The 25,380-nt window shown below is 46.2% G+C and overlaps 1 protein-coding gene across 3 annotated transcripts in view; it reads left to right on the top strand.

The window, feature by feature from the left end:
- Positions 1–25,380, top strand: part of DOCK11 (dedicator of cytokinesis 11) — a gene marked incomplete at its 5' end in the record, with an annotated part of 78,118 nt that overhangs the window by 8,977 nt on the left and 43,761 nt on the right. For 2 of the 3 annotated variants that reach the window (XM_083883616.1, XM_083883615.1), the window contains 13 exons: positions 8,572–8,688; positions 8,916–9,005; positions 9,654–9,736; positions 10,842–10,911; positions 13,327–13,422; positions 16,407–16,541; positions 17,548–17,725; positions 18,172–18,251; positions 18,664–18,747; positions 20,641–20,781; positions 22,426–22,635; positions 22,909–23,031; positions 24,013–24,095. In XM_083883616.1, the coding sequence (XP_083739742.1) occupies positions 8,572–8,688; positions 8,916–9,005; positions 9,654–9,736; positions 10,842–10,911; positions 13,327–13,422; positions 16,407–16,541; positions 17,548–17,725; positions 18,172–18,251; positions 18,664–18,747; positions 20,641–20,781; positions 22,426–22,635; positions 22,909–23,031; positions 24,013–24,095 (1,490 nt within the window). Of the gene's footprint in view, positions 1–961; positions 1,008–8,571; positions 8,689–8,915; positions 9,006–9,653; positions 9,737–10,841; positions 10,912–13,326; positions 13,423–16,406; positions 16,542–17,547; positions 17,726–18,171; positions 18,252–18,663; positions 18,748–20,640; positions 20,782–22,425; positions 22,636–22,908; positions 23,032–24,012; positions 24,096–25,380 lie in introns of those variants that run through there. The other variant, XM_083883617.1, reaches the window with a different exon arrangement.

Below are 25,380 nucleotides of genomic sequence, written 5' to 3'. Positions count from 1 at the left end.
CTCGAGGAGGAGGGCTGGATTTGAGGCAGGATGTGCTTGTGCAGGCAGGGACTCAGGGGACTTCAGGTGCTGTGGCTGGAGACTGCATGGCAATGTGTGCTGAGGTGTCACTGTCACACAGGAGCACTTGGTGATCCTGAGGAGGGTCAGGAACAGGGGGAGAGGAAAGCAATCTCACATGCTTGTCCTCATGCACTGCCCTGTACAGAAACAGGACTTGGTCATCTCTAGTGTGTGCTCATGCCAGACATGGGTCATGCCCCCAGCTACCACTTGCCAGTGCTTTTCCTGCTGACTCTGCACCTGCTCAAGGCTTTCAGAGGTGGTGTGTGAAGGAGAAGTGCAGGTGGGCTGCAGTGGCAGCACTGCCTTCTAGGCAGGGTCACTCAGGCTTGGGCTGTGAACTCTTGCTGCTGCTTCATTGCAATGCAGCTGCTTTCTGAGGGCTGTTTGCCTAAGTGATTATGCAAGAATGTCAAGCTTTCAGGAAAAAAACAGCGTTCCTGCCCCTCGTGGCTGCAGAACTCTGCTTCGGAATGGGATCTGCTAAAGGCTGTGGAGTCCATTTCTGAGTAAGTGGAAGGAAAATGAAGAGTCATATGCTGATTATTCTGGCTTCCTGAAACTTCTAAACCAACTTGAAGACACTTCAAGCCCTGGATTCATTTTATTTGACAGGTCTAGGGTAATGTTTGCATGTCTACACTGACATCAACTTTTTGACTGTTTCTTCAAGCCTTCTCCAAGCTGGTGTCTTGCACCAGTATTGTGTTGCTCTCAAGGACAGCACTGTGACTGTAGACACTTGCTCTTTCACTGGAAAGTGGGCATTACATTGAAAAAAGGAGACATCCACCTTACAAAGTACCGGATCCTGGTGCCACCCAGGGCCATTGATGCAGGAGGGGAGAGGAGTGGGTTGGTGAAATGCTTCTGCACAGAACTTGGGTGGAGGGAAGAACAAGAGAGGGGGCTGGCTTTTCTCTCCGAGCTTTCGGATGGAAAGAGTGAGTCATTTCCACTGCAAATGTTTTCTTGCAGGGTGCCAGGGCTGTGCACTCATCCTCCCCTTCCCCCTGACATGGCTTTTTATTTCTCTGAGAGCTCCTGAAAGGTGCAGCCATTTCCATGCAATGCAGAGCAGAGGAAGAGTGGGGCACAGCAGCCTTGTGCATTTAGAGCTGCAGTGTGGCACAGTCTGGCACTTAACTCCTGGATGGAGATGGGAGTGTGTGGGCTCTGACCCAGAGCCCTGTCTAATGAGACCCTCAGCAATGATCTGTTTAGGAGGTTGCTCTCCTGCTGCCCGTGGAGGGCTGTGCAGAGCCTTGCTCTGAGCTGTGTTAGCACCTGATCACTCCCTGGCTGGCCCCTTCTCCTCATCAATTCCCTCTTCCCTTCCTGATTGCCCATGGGGCTCCTCTCCTCGTCTGCAGTGCACACCTTCTCTGCCAGCCCCTCTTGGCCTCCCTGACCCCATCTCCTGCCTCTCACAGCTACACAGCTCAACCTTTGAACAGTTCTTGCTTCCCATGATGTGGCCCCTGCACAGATCCATCCCCAGATGGGTAACACCCCCATCCCCCATTCTGCCCTCCCCTGCACTACCTTGGGCCAGTTCCTGCGACCCTTCCCCTGCTCCTCCTCCTTCTGGTGAGGTTTTCCTCCCTTGCCATTTCCCAAGATGGTCTGTGTGTTTGCATGCCCACCCTACAGTCCATCCCTCTCATCTGTCCCAGGTGGTGTCTCAGTGTTCTGGTGTCTTCAGAGGATTCTGGCAGAACCAGGATTCCTGGCTGGACATTTTTCTTGTGTTTTAAAACTTCCTTCTTTCTGGCCAGTGTAAAAATAGTTTTGGCTTGCTCATACCCAGCTTTATCAACCATTTTTCATCCTTGAGGTTTTAGCGTTGTGCATCTGCTACATCCAGCTGAGTGCTGGGTTTGCAGCAGCCTCATGGACATAAGCTCCCCATCACCTGCTGAGAGCTGCCTCATTGCCTCCCTGCTGATTTCTTCCCAAAATGTGGCTTTGCAGAGAAGCCCACAAACTTCTTGGCATCAGCAGGGCTGCACTGTGTTGTGACTGCTGCCATATGTGCTGACTCACACTGTCTCCCTGCTTGCCCTTCCTCCCCTGATCTCTGTTCCCACCTCTTCCCTCCTCCTGGAGTTTTGAAGGCAAAGTCATTGGGGCACAGGCTTTATTCTGGCTTTGCAGAGGTTTATGGCAGTTCCATAAACATTGGATGGCCAAACCAGAGTTTATGGGTTTTCATTATTCTTTCCTACGCCCAGCAGTCTGGAATGATGACTTCTCTGTGAATCTGAGCTTTTGTAAATTGAGCTCTGTAGCCTTTCTGCAAGCCTGAGTGAGAGTGTGTAAATGGGATCAGATGGCAGCGCAGGAACTGGGGGTGGAAAAAGTGAGGAGTCACAAATGTGATACTAAAAAAGAAAAGCTCTTAAAGACCACACAGTTTGAGTTTGCCCTGACCTGATCTTTGAATCCCTGGCTGTGGAAAAGCTTTTCTGTGGATAGAAATTGCTTGATTCCATATGCCCATATGGTTTGCCAAGTGAGTTTGCTCAGTTCCCAGGCATCATTTGAATTTTCTCATGTACAGTCAGGTTCCTTGAGGAAAACAAAAAAAATGGGGACTTCTCTCTGCTGTTTTTGAAGTATCCTCACATTTCTGGATTGGGCACTGCAACGGGGAGTGGTCTCTCTGCCCTGGAGTGTTGCCAGTCTCAGAAGTGATGTGATTTTAGCCGTGATAGGTGTGTCCCAAGGGTAGTTGTACCCCTCAATTTTCCCTTTTTTTAAGCTTTTAATTCTCCAAACTGACTTTTCCTTGCGTTTTTTGTGTATTTCACCTACTTGGCCCTTTGGTATTTATTTTAAAATGTGGGCTTTTTCTTGGCGTTCCACGTGAGTGCACTACAGAGTTGCAAGAGATGAGGCAGCAAACAGGCTGTAAAATGGTTGCTAAATTTTGGGGCACAGTTGTACACTCTGAGATAACACAGTTATATACATGCACGTGATCTGTCCTCTTCCTCCCTCTCTCTTCAGCTGCTGTAAACAGCCAGAACTTTTTAAAACACCTCGTTTGTGTCTCTGGTGCTGCTTTGAAATGTGGCTGCACACAACCGGGCAGGGTTTCGTTTCTGAGGATGTGAGAAAAAGTCACATGCTGGGGGCTGCTGAACCTACAGGTTTTTCAGTGGAAGGCCCCAGGAAGCGTTGCAGGGCGGGGTGTGTGTGTTTGTGTGTGTTTGGGGGCCGTTGGGACCACGAGAAGTGAAAGTCAAGTGTGGTGCAGCTCCAGTGCTGGGCTTGGCTTCCGCTGCGCCCGTGGCTGCTCAGGACTTGTGTCACTGCAAAGGGACCAGAAAATGGGTTACACTGGAGCCAAACCAGCCTGGTTTGTCGTTTTTCTTCACTGGATGTTGTTTTAAATGAGGGCTGAACTGATAGGACTGAAAATTCAAAAGCTTTCTCACAGTTTTCCTTTGGCCACTTCTTAAAAAAAATCCCCAAGTGAAACATTTTTTATTCTGTGTGTTCACATCACTTGGGGTACATCTGTTGTGGTTCTGGGAGAAATGCATCTCAGGAAAACATTAATCATATATAACAAAAAAGTGGTGTGTTTTTATGGTATTCAAATGCAGGACACTGGAAGACAGGTGGCTGCTGGTTTTCAGGCACTAAAAGTTTAAAATAGGGATGTTGTTTCCTATACTTTCCTATTCAATACAGCCAAGCCGTCATTGTGAGCCTTTGTTTATAAAGCAAATAAAAGGAATTTTATACACTATGCAGAAAGGTGACAATTTAATCTGATTTAAGTATCCCCCTCTTTGTTAATGGATAATTCCCTTGCTAAACCTTTTCTTTGCTCTCTCTCTCTGGTGGTTTCTGTTGTGGGGAGGGTTTGGGCTTAGGCTGACAGCAGGACACTGAGGACAAGGACCTTACTTGGGTTTTCCCTCATTCTGGGCTCTTTGTGCTCATGCTTGGCCGAAGGCAGAGCCTGGTGTTGGTGTTTGTGGGCATGTTTCTGTTGAAGTAATCTCTCTGAATTTCCTGTTAAAATGCCAGCCAACTCTCTGGTGGTGGGGAGTCAATACTCCAATTGACAGGCTGTTGTTCTGCCTGTGCTGTTGTCCAAGTGGAGCCTCGTGACCCAGCGTGGATGGGGGCTCCAGCACTGCAGACAACCCTCTGGTACTGGGGGAGCAGCAGTCTTGGGGCAGAAGCAGAGGACAGAAAGAGCAATGTGTGTTTTTGGGAACAGGCTGGTGTGAGGGGCTTGAACCTGAGATCTTTTAAAGAGGGACGAGTGGGCTTATCTGGGAGGCTGCACTACTCTCATGTTATGTTTGTTTAAAACTGTGTTTGTTTTTTCTCTGAGATATTTCCCTTGTGTTTTTGTTTGTTTTTTTTTTTTTTTTTTTTTTTTTTTTTTTTTTTTTGTTTGTTTGTTTGTTTGTTTGTTTGTTTTTTTTTTTTTTTTTTTTTTTCCCAGCACAGTGAGCTGCAGAGCTTTGGGCTGGATGCTGCTGCTGGGTGGGTTTGCTTGGGTGCAGCATCCACAGGGACCACAGAAGAGGGCAACTCACCCCAGCCTCTCCCTGCTGTGTTCTCAGGAGCTCAGAGGAGCCTGAGAGCATCACAGTGCAGTGTCTGCCTGCCCTGGGTGAAGAGCTACTGCCTGTGTGCCACAGAGCAGGATGCCTCTGGCAGCACTGCACGTTTTTTCCTGCAGAAGTGGATTGATTTTGTTGCTGGACTGGCAGCATTTCTTTGTACTTGGGTATTGGCTTCCCCTGTGGAGGAATTTGTGGTTTCTAAGACTCTAATTACTTTAGTGTAATAGTTTTTCCTCTGCTTTTGTAATGACTTTGGTGGGTGCCATCTGCTGTTGTGACAGTACTGGGCAGTGTGATCTGAGCCCAGGGTGGTGTGGGGTGTACACTTCAACCTCCAGGAAAACTAAGACTTTGAAATCCCATTTCCAGCATTTAAAGCTTTATCTCCAACCTTTCTGGGCTGATGAGAGTGTGTGGACTCAAAGGGTCAAAAGGGCAATGAATATTTGGGATGGCTATCTCCTTACTCCATGGGTCTGTTTGCAGGGACATGCCTGGTCCCACTGGGCAGCCTGCACTCTTTAGGATGGATAGAGGAGTTTGTTTCTTTGAGGGCAGGCAGGAGCCAGGCCACATCCTTTCCCTGAGCAGCTGCTTTGCTCACAAACAGGTTGACCTACATCTTGTGGCTTTGCTTTAGAGCCATGTCTGTGGTTCTGTTGTGGCCTGGGGTGGTGTGCTGGGTGTGAGCATGGCCAGTGTGACACTGAGCTGCAGGGAATGGAGGGCTGCTCTGTGCTGAAACTGGGAATTTGCACACCTTGGGGCAGGGGAGCACTAGGGAGTGTATTTCTAACAGCTCCAGGGGAGAAATACCTGTCTGGGTGCTGCAGAACCCTTCTAGGTGCCAGTGCACATCTCTCCATCCCTCAGTCATCAGATGCTTGTCACAGGGCCTGGCATTGGTTTGTGAAATTATAGATCATAGCCTGCACCACACATTTTTTCCAATATCATTACATCCACCAGACTAGAAGGGCTGCAGCAAGTTTTACTGATATATATATTTGTATTTGTTGTAGGCAGTGCTCTATGAGTCTTCAGACATCTCATGTGAGGATCTGGAGTCCTTTTCAGCTCTTACCCTTTAGCTGTCATTGAATCCCATGAGGATGACTGTCAGGACTTTGTCTTGCTGGTCATCAGAGGTGTCAGATCTAGAAAAGAAATTTCATCAAAGCCCCAACTTTTTACAAGGACAGCTTTAGAAACACAGTCCTAGTTTCAGGACCATGTTGCAAAGTGAAAAAAGGACTAAAAATACTGTGTGATTGGAAGACCTGCATTCCCAAAGAGATGTGGAAGGCTCATAGAGGGACTCTAATTTACTGTTACAGCTGCTGCAGGGTGAGGTGAGAGGGGGCCTGGTGCAAGTTCTCAGGGTCATTGCAGGGGAAAAATCAATATGATTCCAACAGTAGCTGATTTATTGTTTACATTAAACCACAGATATAGATTCTAGCACTACTGTCCAGGCATACAGGTGTCTCTCATTTGGCTAAGCCACTTGTCCATGTGGCAGGCACACATCCTTCAGAGCACCTAATTGATCAAATGTCCATTGTCACACTGTGTGTCCTCTACCTAAATTTTGCAATTTTTGTAGACAGTTTTTTAGGTTCTTGGTCCTTATTTTAGTCCTGTTGTTTTTTCAGTAGCCTTGATGAATTCCTGAGAACTCTGAAAACGAGATTGCAGGCAGCTTCTTACCTGCAAATAGTTTGAGTGGTACAGGGAATGGCCTAAGTTATTCAGATACATCACTACAAGGTCATGGCACTGCTTTAACCCACCAGGGCTGCTGAGTTTTGCCAGGATTGCTGCAGCCAGTCAGAGAGGCTGGCAGAGGGCTGTGTGCCTGCTCTGTGGGGCCCTGCCTGATGTCGTGGGGAGGACAGGCTTTGGGGGCCCAGACCTGCAAATAGATGTCCTGTTAATTCACATTAATTTGCAAAGCTGGGCAGACTTTCAGAAGTGCACAGTGCTGTCCTGAAATAAGACCGGTGTTTCAGATGATTAACCAAATTCAATTAAGCATTTAATGAGCATGAGACTGACTTAGAGTAAATGAGGTCCTTTTCTCTGTTTACCTGTAGGGTTTTTCACACTCATGTTTATCAGATAGACTCTTTCTTTCCTTATAAAGTTCCTGTACAGCTCAGGTTTTGAATGTAGAGGCAAGAAGTTCTGTGTGTGCATTGGGACTGTCAGCATTTGTCACCCTGTTCCCAAATCCCTCGTGGCTGAGGGAGCAGGCAGCAGCCCTGGGGTGCTCTGGCACACAGCCTGGGCTCTCTGCTGGCTGACCTTTGTGTTTCTCACTGGTAATCTGAGGAGTGTGAGGTTCCTTTCAGGACTGTGCGAGCAGCAAAGCAAAGTTTTCAGAGAGTAGATAAGAAGGGAACTTTTTCAGAGGTAATTCATGCTGGATTTCTGCAGCATGGAAGGGAAATATTTTAAATGCAAAACTGTCTGAAGCAGGAGGTATTTCATTAATGTATCCCAGGTCCTCAGGAACCAAAAGCACAGAACAAGCATAGGACCTTTGCCTAGGATTGGTTATGGAGGAGCAGCATTTACTTCCCTGCTTATCTCACATGTCACAGAAAGTCTTGATTTGTTTGGGCTCTGGGTGTGTGGCATTTATCCAATGGTGTTATACAATGCTGAGCTTTCAGTCCTCATTTGGGACTAGTGTTTTTAAGCTGCAAGTTGTTTTGTGTTCAGCAGCAGACCTTGTATCAGTGTCATCTTTAACCCCAGTCGTGGTGAACAATTCATCCCAGAAAAGCCATTTGACTGGTGGGTAACATTTGCTGCCCATGGAGAAGCATCTGATGTTCCTCTTCCTAGGGTGGAGAGTCCAAGCATGTTGTCCTGCAAGGATGTCATGTCCAGAGGCACATGGCATCATGTGCTACTGCAGGGGTTTCATAAGTACTGTCCATGGCAGGGCCAAGCATCAGGATTTTGGTCAGGATTCAAAACAAGGCAAGGGTGATGGGTCAGAACTTAGTTCCTGCTTTATTGTGACCACTCCCATACGGAGTCACTGGTTGGCTTTTGGTGTGAAGTTTGATTGTCACAATGCAGTGGTGAGAGCCTGACTCTTGCTCATGAAATCTGAAGTCAGGCTGGGCAGCTGAGATGGCATTTGCCTGCTTCAGAAGTTGTGTTTTTCTCATTTTACTGAGTTCTGTTTTGTGGACTTGTTACACAGACAAAATTGGTGCAATAGGAAATGTAATGAAGCTCTCCTAATAGTTTTTGCTCGTGACTCCAAGGTTTTTTGAGAAGTTCCTCTTGCTTCCCTGAAATGTGAGTGAGAATAAAACTGGGCTCTAGCCTTTGGCTGTGTCTGGGGTGCGATTTATGGAGAGGGCTTTCCTGTCTTTCCAGAGGGATGCTGCTTTTCTTCCATGGGCTGAGATTCCTGCTTTGGCAGTAGAAGCAGCAGCCTTGCTCTCATCATTCCTAGGGAGAGCACAGCTCTCATCTCCTCCTCAAGCAAAACCAGCCCCTAGCTGAGCAGAGCCAGTGCAGGAGCATGTATTTTTTCCAAGCTGTACAGATGAGCTGCTCAAACATAAAGATGCTGGATCCTGCAGCTGTTAAAGCTATGACCTGTCCAGAAGCCTTTCTTGCTCCATTAAGAAATTAGAGACTGTGCTGAGACAGAGCAGCACAGTGCTTTGTTTCCTCCTGTAGCTTATTACTTAAAACTTAACCCCTCACTTCCCTCTCTGCAAAACATCCTCATCAGTGATTACCTGCATCACAGGGGTATCAGAGTGCTGAATAATGGGCAGTCCAGTGGTCACACAGTTTGAAATTAAGCACAAGATGCTAGTTACTGGTTATTGTAGGTGTTACATATATGTGATTTATTTTTCGTCATCTGTTTTCCCTGCAGGAAAAAACTAAAGTGGTGGAACCTTTGGACTATGAGAACGTGATCCTCCAACGCAGAGTTCAGATCTACAGTGATCCCCTCCGGGACCTCCTGATATTTCCCATTGAAGATGTGTCTGTGAGTTCCCTCTGGCTGCTTCCCATGTTTGAGGCTCACTCGTCTCCTGTCCTGCTTACCTTGGAAAATTTCCACCATTAACCACATGCTAATTTTGGCTGCGTTACTGACACATAAACCCAAGATGACCCACTGTGGTGGTTTAGGCCCACCACATTTATTCGAAGTGAATGTCAAGCCCTGAAGATGGTGTTTCTGCTGAAAAGGTGTTTTCCTTTTTCCTGCAGATCTCGGTCATCGGCCGACAGAGAAGGACTGTGCAGTCAACAGTGCCAGAAGATGCCCTGAAGAAAGCTCAGAGTCTCTTTGTCAAAGAGGTAGGGGCAAAGCCCAGGTGACACCTGCCTTCAGCAGTTTATAGCCCTTGGACAAGATGCTCAGCTGTAGCTTTTCCTTTGTGGGAAGCACTGCCTGACCTGCTGCACAGCAGAGTTCTCACAGGTATCTCATGTGCAGAGTGCCTTTGCATGGGTTTTGTACACAGCCAAGGTGTGTGGCTTTGCACCACTTGCCTGACCAGGAGGGGATCCATCACCTCCCTGGGGCATCTGGAGTGCTGTGGGATTGTTGTGCAGTGCTGCTCTCCAGGACCATTCCCTTCAAGTGCAGTGGAACAAAAAGTGATGATTGGTGTTGAGTTAGACACGGTTGTTTCTGAGCACAGAAAACTTTTGCTTTCTGAAAAACAGCCTCCTCCCAAATCACTACTCCTGTTTTAGAGCCTTGGAGAGATGTAAACAGAAAATCTAGCTGTGTGGCAGGCCAGATGCTGTGTGATTTCTGTCTTTGTGCTGAAAGGGTTCCTTATTAAATTCTGCACTGCTACATGAAACAAGTGAAGCAGCCTTGCCCACGCCCTTCCCGCCTGTGCTTACCTCACCCTGCAGTGTGTAACCTCTCAGACTGGTGCTGGGCTTTGTTTAGCCTGCTGTAGCTTTCTAAGAGCTGTATTGTTTTCCTTTCAGTGCATTAAAACCTACAGCTCTGACTGGTTCGTGGTAAACTACAAATATGAGGAATACTCAGGGGACTTTCGGATGTTGCCATGGTAAGTGTCGTGCTCCCTTGGAATGCTAATATGTGATCACAAGGCTTAGCAGGAGCAGTCTGCCCTTTCCCTGATGCCTGTCCCACAGGCAGCCTCTCCTCCAGAGGCATGTCACACTGCAGGTTAGAGCCAGAGGTTTGTATTTTCCATTGCCCTCAGCTCTGCCAGGGAGGTGCCCAAAGTGTTACATGGGTCAGTGCTTCACATCCCATCTGCCAGTGTGTGCACACCCCCTCCATTTGGGGTGAGGACAGGCTGCAGCCCTGACCCATGGCAGGATAAATAGTGTCTGCACATCCTAACCCAGGAGCCTCATTGTCCTGCTGGGCTGATGTTCCCTGTGTGCCTCACCCAGTGTTCCCATGCTGAGCAGATTTTCCTTGTGCCCCCAGTACAGAGAGGGTGATGTGATATTGCTGCTGGTGCTGGCACTGCTGGGGAGTTACGTGCTTGGAAACGCTGGGCTGTGCCAGTGCTTCCAGCTCCAGAGCTAATTGGGTTTTTCAGACAGGCACATACATCTCTGTGTATTTGTATCATATCCAGGTTTTCTGATGGGTTGTTATTTTCTCTGTGGTGGTGCCTGCTCTGCTCTCACTGCCCACACTCTGAGTATGTCTGGACCCCTGTCCAGGCTGCTCGTGTGCTGGAAGCTTGTTAAATGCTTTTTCTTCTTAATTGGATGCAGTAGATCTGTTCTGAGGGTCTTGAGGGAATGTGAGGCAGCAATGGAATCATAGTATTGATGAAATAATGTTAAAATTTGTGAATAATCTTGTAGTCTGATCTTGCTTCTTTTTTAGTAAAGATGGAAGACAAACTAGAGTGCTCTCTTTCTTTGTTCCATAAATGCAAGTCAGCAAAAGCTCTGCAGAATCCAACAGCTATCAAGAGAAAGCTAATTACAGACTGCTTGTGCCTAATTTCCATGAAATGCACTCAGAACTTAGCTTTCCCCAGCTGTAAGGAGCTGTAGGCTCTTGCAATTCATCTTCTGTGCTCTATAGCCTGCAGTTGGCTGTTGCTTCTGGATCCAGCATCAGCTGCTGGCTCATACCACCCTCATGTTCCATTCATTAAACATGAAAATGTGTTGTGATTTCAGCAAATCCTTTAGGCCAGACAAGATTCCAAGCCATGTGTTTGAAATTGATGAAGACTTTGAAAAGGATGAGGTAAGGAGAAGGTTGGGTTTTTGGCCTTTTTTTTTTTTTTTTTCAATCCTGTTAAAAAGCAGGATTACGTTAAAAAGTTAATTTCACACAGCAAAGCTAGAATTCAGTTCCTAGGAATGGTTTTCTGGTGAGATGCTTTCTGCTGTGAAAATGGGATCAAAAGTGAGGCAGTGATTCATTTCAAAGTATGACAAGATAATTTCTTGGAGGCAAGGGTCTTCAAAGTTATCTGGAAGATTAGTCATTTTTCTCCTGGCTTTTTCCCTTGTAACAGAGCATCATAGGAGGAGGAAAAAATAGGAAGCCAAGTAGTTACTAAGGAAAACTCTTGATGTCCAGAACTAAAACTGGACAGTCTGTTTTTCAACTACACTGAGATTCTGGGGTTCTCCCCTTAGAAAGTTTTGTGGCTTACCACATAACCTGCAATTTTTCTTCAGTCACTTCAACCCACCATGCTGACAGTGTGTCAGCCCTGCTCTGTACATTCTGTGCCAATGCTGGGAGGCGTTTGCTTCCTCTGGAAGTTGGCATCTTTGTGCTCAGCTGGCAGTGGGGAAGATTTGCAGCCCTGGAGCTCCTCTGTGGGGGTGAGCTGAGGGCTCTGCCAAGGACATCTCGGACCTGGTGGTTGTTTTGGATGGTACAGATGCCATGTTTCCTGCCCATGCATATCACATTTGCTGCAGAAGGGATGGGCAGTGTTTTTCTGTTTCAAGTACCACGTGGAAATTAATTCTTGCACGTGATATTAGGAAGTTTTTGTTTACAGAGGGAAGGGTTCAGCCCAGCTGTTTAGAATTCCCATGGCACCAATATGTTGCTGCTGAAGAACTCACGGAGGAAAAGGGAACTTTGGTGCAGAGCTAAAGATCTGGAGGGGCTGTTTCATGCACATTTCTCAAATTATTGGGGTATGTCCCACCTCTTCTCAGGTCTGGACTGCAGTGGCTTCTTTATGAATGGAAATGTTTTGTCAAGTTTGGCCTTAATCTTTTTCTGGCTTTGTTGTTGGCTTGCATTACATCAGTAACTCGAGGTGCTGCCTTTTAAAAAATATCCCCTCTGGGCTGGAGACATTGCTGTGCACTGTTATCAGCATGCTTCCAAAAAAGCAAAAGGAAGAAAAATATGCTATTAAAATTTGGAGACCTTTTTTCTCCTGGCCACTGTCCCAAATGCTCAAACAAGAGAAGATACTGAGGTTTGTTGTGGAAGAGTATTCCAAGCACTTTCACAGATGTTTTGGCGTTCATATCTTTTGGCATGGCCGTATCTAAAGGATTCTGTTACAGAATTTCCCGACAGAGCATTTGCATTAGAATTGTGTAATGGAAATTTGAGCAAAAGAAATCTCTTGATGAAAAAAGGTGAGCCATTATAAAGGGGAAATCATGTGTTGTTTTTGCCCAGGGAAATAAAGTGTTAGAAAATTTACTCTGGAAGTTTGAGGTGAAAAGAATGAAAACCTGCCCCTTTGGATGCAGCAGGATCTATAAATCAGCTTTTTCATGGCTCAACAGAGGCAGGCTGGGGCTGCCTCTGCTGCTGAGTCACTGGAAGCCCCAGGGTGAGATTTTTTCATCCGTTTGGGCTCTCATTTCCCTCCCCAGTGGAGGTCATGGTTAGGTATGAATGGAGAGTCATTCTTTCTTTCTGGGACCATGGGACAGGAGCAGATGCAAACCCCATCTGGTGTGCCAAGAGCAGCCTGATTGGGTCACTTGAAACTCTATGGTTTGATAAATGTGAAATCAGACAGTTACATTTCAGTTCTTTTACTGGGGTTTGGTGGTTTTTGCTGAAATTTAAAATGTGAGAATCACAGAATAAGTTCAGAGTTCTGCATTTTGCAACTTCCTAAACAGACCATCTTGAAAATTTCCATCTTCCCCAAGTTCTGAAATACTGCATAAGAACCAGCAGACCTCATTGCTTCATTGCAAAATCACTGTGCAGCCCTGTCAGAATAGACGTAATCTTTCTTTTCTTTAAGGTGGTCCAATCTAGCCTGTTTTGCCTCTTTATTGGAAGGCATATCCCTAATTCTTTTTGGGTTTTTTTGTGTTTTTTTTTTTTTTTTTTTTTTTTTTTTTTTTTTTTTTTGTTTGTTTGTTTGTTTGTTTGTTTGTTTGTTTGATTTGGTTTGGTTTGGTTTTTTGTTGTTGTTGTTGGGGTTTTTTTTGTGTGTGTGTGTTTTTGTTTGTTTGTTTTTTTGTTTGTTTTTTGTTTTTTGTGATAGCACTGTATGAGTAGCTTTATCTGTTACACATACATTCTACATATCACTGCATTGCTGTAGTTAAAATGATATTGCTTTCCAGGGTGGGCAAATCCCTTTGTCCAAGGAGAATTTCCTGTGGGAAACAGTTTACCTGACCTCCTCTTTTTATCATTGTTTTGCTGTTCCTTCAGGATTCCTCTTCCCTGTGCTCCCAGAAGGGTGGTGTGATAAAGCAGGGCTGGCTGCACAAAGCAAATGTCAACAGCACCATCACTGTTACCATGAAGGTGAGTTTGGTCCAGTTATTCATGAACGAGGCATGAGGTGAAGTTCAGGCCACATCTCCAAAGCTCCTGGGAGAACAATGGCTGGGTTTGGGTTTGGATGGGCATCTGCCCCTCTTCTATCCCATGGTGGACTGGAAAACCCAGTCTGGCAGCAGTTTTTAACCCTCCCCTTCCCAGCATGAGAGACTGCTGTACGTTGGACTGTGACAGGCAAGCTAACCAAAAAGGTGAAGCATGTTCTAGTAAAGCAAGATTGTTTTCTGGATGAGCAGCTGAGGCCCAGGAGAGGAAGGCAACTGGGATAAGTGAAACAGCTGCCCTGCAAAGACAGCTTTCTGAATTGATAGTTTCCTTGCTGGTTGGAAACAAGTAGAGAGGCCAGCTTTAAAACAAAATGATAAATCTTTGCTTTTAAAGCAGTGGTGATATTACTGCAGAGCTGAAGCATTACTGACCCAAAAGCAACAGCTGCCTTGTCTCCTGTTCTCTGCTCTTCATAATCCAGCGTGACATTGCTTAGATTGTGCAGACGTTTTCAGTAGTTCCACCACAGGTTTTTGCTGTGGCAATGAGCCTGTCTGCTGTCCCACCATGCAGCTGCCCTGTTACAGCACAGAGAGATTGTTAGGGAGTTGTGCTCAATGGTACAGCTGGGGCATGGCTGCAGCAAGGCTGCTTTGTAAGGATATATTAAAATAATGTCAAAAATCCTAACTGTTCCAAGGCTTGAATTCAATGAGTTATGCTTTCAGGAGAAGTAGAACAGCACTGTTCATAGGACTAATTTTGAGTTTTAAAATGGGCTTGAAGGTGATAGACAGGAAAGTACTTTCTGATCATCTGCTTTTCCAAGCAAGCTTAAAGCAGCTTTTTTCCCCTGGAACTTCTGGAGGTGGTGTCCTTCATGCTCAAAGTAGTCAGTTGGGTCTGTTCTAGTCTGGCGGTGTTGGTCTCAGGGCCCTGCTCCTCAGACCTGCCTTTCAGAGACGTTATCTGAACTACACTGGCTTCAGTTCAATTAATAAGATCCAGAGTCTCCAGTGAAACTCTGATATCAAAGTCCTGGGAATCAGTAGCTGTTCTCTGAGCTGTGTCTTACAAAACACCTCTAAGGCATGTGTGAGAAAGCTGAGGACTGACCATCTTCAGCCTTATCACTTCTTGGAGAGGCTGCTGTGATGTGTCCATCTTTGAGTGCTGGTTCTTTGCTGAGCTGTTGGTGCCTCACATTGTTGCTAAGCATGTGTAGAGTGTGCTCTGTGGAAAGCTGGACCACAAGCAAACTCCCATTAGGCTACAGATGCCACCCTTAATTTCAGAGCAACCTTTCCTTTGCAGAGAGCTGCCCTGGTTTGGCTCAGCTCTCCCTGTCTGGTTTGCAGAGTGTTGCTGGCTTGCACTATGACCACAGTATCAGAATTGTCCTCCTGCCCTTCTGTGCCCAAATGCACTTCCCCAGTTCTCTAGCATCCCTCTGCAATCTCACCAGCAGCACCTGTAGGCTGATCAGAGGGGATGTTCCCTCTGCTCAGAGATTTATAGTATAAATTTAAAATGATCATCATCTGACAATGATTTCTGACAGGAGTGCTTGCACAGGGGGAAGATCACAGGAATAGTCTTTGCTGTTTGATTCTGCATTTACCTTTGAACAGAGTTCAGCAAATGCAAACTGTTTAGCATGAAATCCCATAACCACAAGGGATATCAACCCTCTAATATCTAGAGAGAGATCTGTCATGGGTTTCTGTAGCATCCACTGCCAAAATTCCTGAGATTGCTTCAGTGAAGTGCTAAATCAGTGTTTAGGCTGGATTAATGCTTCACATCCTTAGCTTTCCATGTATCTTTATGCTCTGTTGAACTAAAGGTTTGGTTAATCTTATAAAACTTAAGGCTCAACAATCTGTGGAGCATCTCTACAGCTCATTAGCCATTCAAATGAAGTCAGAGGTTACCTCTCAAAAGGGATGAGTTTTGGTTCAGGGCATGATGCTCCTCCCTGTTCTCTGCAAGAGAGTGGGTTTACTGAACATGTGCTAGTGTCAGTAATGATGGAAGCAGGAAACCACTTATAATCTCCCATGTGGGATGAAAAATGCTGTGTTTATTCGCAGATCTTCCAGGTGGACAGAACAGTGGAAATACTTTGCAGTGCTGCTTGGCCTTCACAATTCTCCTAACACAGATACCCAGCCACTGTGAAATGCACCCTGCTCCTTACAGCATATGGTGATGCCACAATTGCTGCCAAAATGTTCTCCTGAGTTATAGTCCAGTAGCTTTTGGCTGACAAACATGGAGAAAGATGTTCAGAGATACTGGAGAGTTTTTTTTTTTCTTCACAAAAATCAGCAGTACAAACACAGGAACATTTATCCCAAAGTTACTGTTTTTTGATGTAAGACTTGAAAACGAAGCCAAAGCCAGTTCATGAAAATAGGTTTGTATAAAAAACCCAAACCCAAAGCCACAAAAAACCCAAGCAGTTGGATGGATTGCATTGTCCCTTGGCTTGCATCTGGGTGCTAGGAATTTCCACATGTCTGTTCCTAAGTCTTCCAAAAATTGCTTTGTAATTCTAACTGAAGTCTACATGAAAAAAGCTCTGGAAATACCTGCTCTAGGGTGGGATGGATCTTCAAGTAATGTGCTGATCTGAATTTACTGTGTAGCATTACTTTGTGAAGATAAATGAGGCTGGAGCCAGCTGAGAGATGAGCTGGAAGCCCTGGGGCATTGCTTTAGATGGGCAAACTCATAATAACTGCAAGGGCATTAAAATTAAAGAAGATGATGGAAATCTCTCTTTATAAAAGCAAACCATATTCAAATGGATGAATCTGCAACACTCCAGGGTCAGCAGTGTTTCATGTTACAGTATTTTCTCAATAGCAGGGAGGGCAGATATGGAAACCACGGCCATGACTTGTGATGTACAGCAGAGTGAATACTTGCCTGAGCAAGAATTTGTGTTTTTACAGGTGTTCAAGAGGAGGTATTTTTACTTGTCACAGCTCACAGATGGCTCTTATATTCTGAATTCCTACAAAGATGAGAAGATTTCAAAAGAATCCAAAGGCTGCATTTTCTTGGATGCTTGCAATGATGTGGTTCAGGTAGGTGTCCTTTCTGTGTGGCTCTGCATGGACTTATGGATTGCTGGCTCCAAGTCAGACCTGCTCTCTCAAGGTCTGAAGGCATGGAATTGCAAACTAACCCAAAGCTGGTCAGCTAAACTGATCAACAGGCCAGTAAGTAAATGCTATTACTTTATCTGGGGCACCTTCCTCCTCTAATTACTGCTTGCATCAGCTTCTTGTTTCTTGAGCTATATCTTGATAAATCCATGCAAGCATGCAGTCCTTTGGAATTTAGGACATGCTCAGGGCTTGTAAGGTTTTAGAAGCAGGTATTTGTACAGGTCTAAATCCTGGGTTTGTTTAGTTGTGCTAGAGTGAAGTGCAGCAGTGGATTGCTGCTCTGCCTTCTGCCCTTGCTATTTCTGCAGAAGCTTCAGGCTCTGAGTGTGGTGCAGGGCGGCTTAAATTACCCCAGTGGTTTTCTTCAGCATGGATGAGTCAGAGATGTGAGTCTCCATTTATCTTTCTGAACACAGTAAAAGCAGTAATGTACGCACCTCAGTGATGTATGGGGTGTAATTCCCAAATTGCATCAGATTTTCTTTAGCCTCTGGTTGGAAAATTCTGTTTAAAGGCCAGCACAGCTCCAAAAAGCTGCATTTTACCACTTGCTTTTTTAAGATAGATGCCTCTAAGTGTCTTGGAGTGCAGCATTACTTACTATGTCAGACAAATCCGGTTCCTGGCTTCGCTGGGTAAATATTAAAAGACTGATGGCATCAGAAGGAGCCTGTTCCTGATCCTTGGTGCAGTGTCTGTGCTTTAGTCTGGCTTTCCTTCACTTAGAGTAGCTGGCCATGGACCTGTGCACTTCTCAGAAGACCTCTGTGATTGCAGCTGGATTGCTGTGTCAGGGAGGGTGCCTGCCATGTATTTTGTGGTATTTCAGCTCAGAATGCCTTCCCAGAGGGGAGTTGTGTGGCAGGTACTGTGCTGGGTTATTGAGGAGAGTGAAATATAAATCTCCTGTTTGTTTTCTCAGTGTCCCAAGATGCGCCGCTATGCGTTTGAGCTGAAGACAATAGACAAGTACAGCCACTATCTTGCAGCTGAAACTGAGCAGGAGATGGAGGAATGGTTGGTGACTCTGAGGAAGATCATTCAGAGCAATACTGAGAGTTTGGTGCAAGAGAAGAAGGATGCTGTGGAATCTGTGCAAGGTCAGTTTGTAAACAAACACCTCCCTTCTCCCTTCTCCAGCAGGATACAAGCAGTGTGCCTGGAGAAGTGTGTACTGTTCTGTATTTAAAGCAAGCATTGTGGCTGACACACAGTATCATGCAAAAGGACTTAGTATAACACAGATGATGGTCTGAGGAATAAAAGTAGAGGGAAATGTGACCCTTCTTCTGGATGGGAAATCCATGGCAAAGTTTCAAGGCTCCTGGAAAATTGGCTCTGTGCTGAAGTTCTGCTTTGGACAGACCTAGCAGACTGTAATAGTACACTTTGATAGTGGTAATGCATGGAAAAATCTTACTCCCAAGGAATGGAAAAGTCTCCATAGACTATTTCTGTGCTATTGTTAGCAAATACTGCAGGATGCTTTCTGGCAAAGTGGTGCTCCTGCAGTTGTTTTGAACATCTGTTTCTTGTGTCCTTGCAGATGATGAATCAAGCACGCAGGGAAAGTCAGAGAACATCCTGGAGAGCCTGGAGAGAAGCATGCATCCAGAGCTGATGAAGGTATCCTGTGTTTGCAGGATCACTCTCCCCACCCACAGCTGCTTCTGTCCAGCTTATCTATGAGAGGGGTTTTCTGCTTTTTGTGTCTCCAGCTCTGGGGGAGCTCGGCAGGCACCAAGTCCTGGCAGGGTCTCTGTTACCCCACCTGTCTGTCTCATGGATGGAGCCCCATGGTTTGAGGCTGTTTCTCAGTTCCAAGTGTGGTTGCCTGCTTCTGCCTGCTTTTTCCTTCAGCACAGCCACATCTCTGGACTGTCCTTGCACCGTGTCAGTGCTTTGCACCAGCTCATGTAACACAAAGGCAATCTGAAAAATATTTATTTTGTTTTGACTCAGTTCTTTCCCAGTAAGGAGTCTTTGCCCAGTAAGGAGTGTGGCCAGGCACTAACATCAATGCTTTCCTTTGTCCTAGTATGGAAGAGAAACAGATCAACTAAACAAACTGAGCAGAAATGATGGAAGACAAAACATCTTTTCTTTCGACCCCGAAGTCCAGGTAAACAGTCCCACATTTGCCAGTGTGAGGTTTTGCTCACTGTGTCGTGCCTCCCTTGTCCCCTTACGTGGCCACAGCATTTGCCTGCAGAAGCAGCATGTTTTCCAGTGCAAAACGAAGTACAGCCCATAATCCTATCAGTAAGAGCAGAATGAAATGTAAGTGCTCAGGTGATATAGCTCAGATACAGGGAAGAGTTGCAGCAGCCCCACATGTGGCCTCCCTCCAGCTTTGCTGGCATTTGTGTGATGCATATTAATATTGCTGGATTTCAAACCAGATTTTCTCTGGGGCTCTGAGAAGTTCTCATGCTTGCAAGAAGAAGCAGTGGAAGAGGTGTTGCATGGATACCTGCAGTGCTGCATGGGCTCAGCACAGCTGGCACAGGAGCAGTGGTGGCAAAGGCCATGACCAGGGTTTGCAGGGAGAGTCTCAGTCTTCAGGGAGTTTTCAAATATAGGGATAGAGAAATTGAAAAGAAAACATTCTGTGCTGGTCTGCTGCACTGGAGTAGAGGGTCATTGTCTATTGGCCTGTTTTCTTCTTGGCTTTGAACTTGAATTCTCTGCCAGGGTCCAGGTGTGAGATTTCAGGGGAATGAGCAATTGTTAACAGAGTTTTAGAGAACTGTTCCAGGGTACGTCATTGTTTCTGGTTCTCCTTCTGGTTTGGCGTGTTCACACCTGTAAAATAGAACATGCTGGTTTAACAAGGAAATACAATTAGTCTTTAAAAGGCTTGGTTGTACAAAATGAGCTTTTCTCTTGGCAATTCTTTAGTCTTTAACAGAAGGAAGATAAGCATCCAGGAGCCTTTTTAGTTTCCTTTTTTCTTTTTAGGAGAAGTTCTGAGAAGCTTTCTATTATTCTAGTCAGATAATAAAAATGGAAATATTACTCATAAGAATGCTTCATATTGCTCCACTCATAGTGGAGCATCTAAGATAACTTATTTTATCTAACCAAATGGTTAGGCTGAATTCACTGCTCTCTTTATATATATCCAGAGCACTTCATTCTGGTGTGTGTGAGTTGGATCTGCTGTAACACCAGGCATTCACAGCCTGCTTCAGTCGGTGCTGGTACATGCACACTTGTGTGCCTGGTGCTAAGAAGGCTGGCAGCAGGAACGTGTATCTGCCAGGTGCTTTCCTCATGAAAAGAAACCAAGGGAAAGAAAAATACCTGCTGGTATTTAGGGGTGTTTGGTAGCTCTGTCCCCAGTGTCCAGCACAATGGATGTGTCAGAGGCTGAGGGTCTTTGGTTGCAAGTGTGCCTGCTCTTTGAGGAGGGTGGGAGTGGAGGCACAGACCAGGCGTGGGTGTTCTGGGCTAGGGAGGAGGTGATGATATAATCAAGCCTGTTCGGATTTCCCAGCCAGACACTCTTTGCTGTTTCTAGTCATGCCAGTTACTGCTGTGCTGCTGGACATGCCTTCCATGTTGAAATGTTGCTCACAATCCCATGTGTGCCTTCCCTCTGTTTCAGGCACAGGGGTCATCTCTAACCTAGTCATGCCTTCTTGGTGGAAGATACTTTTCTGGTTGTCAAGTTGTCTTGTCTTATGTTCCTCTTTCTTCCCCAAGCTCTGAGTGGTGTTTGGGAGGATCCCCTGGGTTACAAGAAAGCAGGAAGGAACTGAAATAATTTTGAGGTTTAGTTTGCTGTGCTCTACAAAACAGGTTGCTAAAAATTGATGCATACCCAAGAATTCATGTATTGAATACCTCTGTGTAACATCATCAAATTGCACTCATTTGTGAATGCCTTGTATCTTTTGGACTACTTTAAAATTTTGATAATGTTAGTATTGGCAATAATGTGATCCCTTAACATTACTCAGGGGGTTGTTTTCTTTTTTAATGAGACCAGATTTGTTTGTTTGCTGTCTAGAGACTCGATTTCTCAGGGATTGAGCCAGATGTGAAGCCTTTTGAAGAAAAGTGCAGCAGAAGATTCGTGGTTTGCTGCCAGGACTTCTCCCTCAACCTCCTTGCTCAGCTGAGTGACAGGGCAGAAGAAGGACCCACCAATGTAAGGGAAGCTCCAGCATGTCCTGCTTTGTCTTTTTGCCTCTCACCAGCAAGAAAATACCTTGGCAAATTAACCTAGGGGAGGATAAAATGATCCCATTTTGCCATAAGCAGCAATGGGACCCAGACAGGCTGGGCCAGAGTCATTGCAGGATTTGTTTGCCTTGGTATTTTGGTGTTCCAAAAACATGTTTAGGGACAGGGTCTGTGCTGACATGCCTCAGCCTGCCAGAAACTGAGACTGCTGGGAAACCTGTGGTTCAGGGGCACAGGGAATGGAGAATGTGTGTCTGCCAAATTCTCCATCCCTGTGAAAGTCCTGTTGGTAGATGATTAAGCTCCATCTCCAAACCACTCATGGCTGTGTTTTATTTCATTTCCCCTAATGGCAAGGGATTTCCGTCTTCTGGAACCTTCTTCTGACTCCCAGCCTAACTCTATTCACAGACACTTTATTATATGCATTTGTTATTGTGCCAAAGGTTTGCCTTAGCCTAAAAACTCTTGTATTTTCTAACCCTCTGATGTCTGTAGACAGCTATTACATCTCACCTCAGCCTTTGTTCTGCTGGGCTGAACAGACCAGTCTCCTCCAGTCTTTCCTCCCAAAACAAATCCGTGCTGTCATATCCTGTGCTTGTTCTGGCTGGAGTCAGCCCTTTCTGCAGAGGTGCAGAGCAGCAGGGGAGGCAGGGGCACCAGCACTGCCCCATTTCTACTGATGCTGCCCTGTCTGATGCCTGGTAGAATCACAAAGGCTTTTTTGTGATGGTTTCATATTGGCAGCTCTGATACACAACACCAGGCTCAGTAACTCCCAGCAGATGGATGCATTGCTAACAGCAAAGATTCTTGTTATCCATCCTTAATCAGGTCCAGAGTGAGACCTAATCAGTACATTTTCAGCATTGATGTAATGCCTCCAAGTCATGCTGGAATGTCTTGGGCATGCTACAGTTTTTTCTTCAGGTCTGCATTTTTATCTTTCCATGGATGCACGCCTACTAGGATGTTTGAATCAGAAATATATGAATTATTGCCACTTGCCTGGTGCTGTCAAGGTCAGTGGCTACAAAGCAGTTGGCAGATTTTGCATATGCATTTCCTCAGCAGTGTCAGCCTTGTATTTGAGCTCTCCTGGCTGGGAGAGCCAGCTTTCCTCCTGGGATAGCATCTGAGGAACATTTTGAGTGTCACAGTCAAGCCATCCAGAGCTGATAGACTTTGGAAAATAAATATAGTGATCTTTAGCAGGTCATCATAAACACTCTTAAGCTGATTTCTCATTGCAAAATGATAAACAGCTCCAATAGATTGAGTTCATCTTTTTTTCCTGACTTCATAGTTTACCACTTATATAAAAAAACCCATATGGTGATTTCATTCTTTATATTTCATATAACTTTGTTCAAACTGACTACATCAAAATGCAAGAAGGTGCAAGAAAAAAATGGATCTGTACATTTATAGAGCAAATAAACATGGATTGTGTGTCACAGTTCTGTTAAATGCTGGTGTACCAAACTAAAGGAACAAACAAACAGAAGCAGAAGGTTCCCAGTTTCCTTATCTGGGAAAGCAATGCATGTTGATACCCTTGAGCCTGTGCATTTTTTATGACACACATGTTCAATAAAATTTCCAGGTTGAGCCCTTTTTCCTAAGCTTGGCATTATTCGACTTGAAGAGTAACTGCAAGATTTCAGCTGATTTCCACGTGGACTTGAACCCTCCATCTGTCCGGGAGATGCTGCTGGACAACTCCGAGCCCAGAGCCGAGGGCACCCAGGGACACTGCCCTGGCCAGAGCCTTGTGCCTGGGGTCCCTGAGTCCTGCCTGCTCTACATAAAACAGGTGAATAGCTCACTTTCTCCTCATTCTGCTGAGGCTTTTCAGTGACTTTGAAGTGTGTTGTTATCCCCTGTGTGGTGACCAGAAGCCAGCATTTCCCTTGAGTTTTGGTCGGGGCTCACTGGCAGTGACAGGCAAAGCTCCAAGGAGAGTTTTCCAAGACTTGGCCATGCCCATCCTATGGCCCCTGGAAAGGGGCAGTGGAATGATCAGGGCCAGACCCCATGGTGCAAATTGGGGTCCTGCTGTGTGACAGCTGCTGCCTCTCTGTTGCAGGGGGTGTTCTCTGTGACCAACCCGCACACTGAGATCTTCCTGGTGGCCCGTGTGGAGAAGGTGCTGCAGGGCAGCATTGCCCACTGTGTGGAGCCCTACATGAAAAACTCGGACCCTGGGAAGGTACATGGGGCTGGGGCCATGGGAGTATCAGCTGAGTGATGCTGTCTGCTGCTGCAGGGGGTAGAGCAGGATGAAACATGGGTTGTTCTACGGCTCTTCGGTTTCTTTCTGGCAAATACAGTCTTTGTCCATTCTGTTTGCATTGTTCCCAGGCTGGCTCTGGTTGGGCTGTCCTGGGAGACTTGATTCCTTCCCAGGACTTTTAGAAAGAGCCAAGCATTTGGGGCCAGACCTTTTCCCATTACACTTCAGCAAGCCAAAACCTGGGCTGTCAGGAAAAGGTGGGACACTTCATCTCCAGAATTAAGTGTCTGCATAGAATCATGGAATCCTTGGTCTTGGAAGAACCCTACAACATAATTTAGTCCAACCATTAACCCAGCACTCTCAACCCCACCACTGAACCATGTCCCTAAGCGCTACATCCACATGTGTTTTAAATACTTCTACCACTTCTCTGGGCAGCCTATTCCAGTGCTTGAAAACCCTCTGAGCAGAGAAATTTTTCCTGACATCCAAGGGAGAGGCCCTGCTGCTGCCACCAGCATCAGTCTCTGCATCCAGGTGGAGCTGGTGCTGCCTTGTTGCAGCCAGTCAAGAGTAGTTCCTGAAAAGTCAATGACAGAATACCCGGTAATAATGGCATTCCCTTGGCACACTTTGTAAGGCTGTATAGGATGAGCCAGTTGCAGCCAGTTTGGGAAGACAAACTAATACCCTTTGGCAGACAGAGCACTGATACCTTGACAGTTCAGTCCCGAGGAGGTTTAACATGACTGCCCAGAACGTTTTCTATTGCTTTGCAAAGTAACAGCTGTAGGGGGTGGGAAGTGACAGACAGGAGTGTCTGTCAACTGTGCTGGTGTCTGGGGAGCAGATGGGGAGATGCTCCTCCCTGGATACTGCAGTGTTCTTCACTGCTGTTCTGGGACAGCCTCAAGGTCCTGGCACAGGCCGACCTGCCTCTCTCCTGTTTTGCAGACTGCCCAGAAGGTCCATAAGGTGGCCAAGCAGGTGTGCAGCCGTCTGGGGCAGTACCGGATGCCCTTCGGATGGGCGGCCAGGTCAGTGCTGGGGCTGGGCTGGGACCTCAGGCTGGGCTCTGCCCACAGTGGGAGCTGCTGCTGCTGCTGCTGAGAGGGACCTGGGACATGGTTGGGCAAAAGGCCAAGTGACTGAAGTCAGTGAGATTGCAGCTGAGGGCAGAGTTTGGCTCCGAGTCCCAAGAAAGAATTGGGATTGGCCCGAGATGCTCTATCTAGAATTAGAAACAAAATATTGAAAAGTAAACAGTGATAGGGCTGGGAAGGCAGTAACCTTCCTACTGACCTGTAGCTACTGCTATCAGGGCAGAACATTCCTGGGGGACAAAATACGCTGTCCCATGATACCAAGGGAATCACTGCAGAAATTCCCTCCTGGCACCAGCCATTGCTAAGAACTGGATGAGAGCAGAGGACTTCCCAGCCTGGCAGTGGCAATCAGACAGGGTTTGTTTTCTACCTTAAACTCTGCTTTAATTAACGTTCTTGGGAATGGCTGGAGGTAGTGATCCCATTCCCTTGCTGTTCTGTAACTGGGACTGGTAAGTATGTCAGTGCTAACTCTATTAAATCTCAGTCAGAGGAAGGCAAGATCATCTGCTGCCTCCTAGTGCTAAATTGCATTTTGGTGCTGACAAAAGGACTGACAATGACATAGGAACACAGAAAGCTGTCACAGTGGGCTGGAGTCTGGGGGTATATTGCTTGCAATGTGTATTCTTGAACTGGATGTTGCTGTGATGTTGGCTGGCGATCTTTGAGATGGTGGTTTTGGGATGCAGCTGGATCCTGGGGGCCAGAACTCAGCCCTCTTCCAAGTGGATCCTCAACCTAATGGTGGGCTCTGGTTGGGCACTGACTTTGACTGGCTTCAGGTTTGTTCCTGCTGGGTGAAGAGCTGCCTTTGGACACCAAGGAGCTGAGTGGGCTGGTGGGGGAGCTGTCTTGCTCTGCATCCCTGGAACATTTGCCCTGTGGGTCTCAGAGGAAAGTGCTTGCGCAGAAGGGGACTGCAGATGCTTTAATGTTCTTATTATACACAGACACCCATTATTTTCAAGGGGAGAGATGCTGATATTCATCCAGGGCAGAATCCAGTCTCCTGCTCTGGCTTCAGGAGAAGCTGATGGGTGTCCCCAAACTGGTTTTTATTGTGCACTCCTTTCCTGGGAGGATTTCTGTGCTCTGACCCCATATGCAAGTGGGAAGACGCTTTACCACTTATTGTTAGTGGGAGGAAATGTAAGGGTGTTTGTGGATCAGGCTTGGAAATGGGCTGTGTGTGTCCTTCTGACCTGGCTGGAGA

The sequence above is a fragment of the Zosterops lateralis genome (genome assembly GCF_965231275.1).
Source record: "Zosterops lateralis genome assembly, chromosome: Z".
Lineage (NCBI taxonomy): Eukaryota > Metazoa > Chordata > Aves > Passeriformes > Zosteropidae > Zosterops > Zosterops lateralis.
Note: the sequence above shows the minus strand (reverse complement) of the source record. Positions and strands in the feature narration are given on the sequence as shown.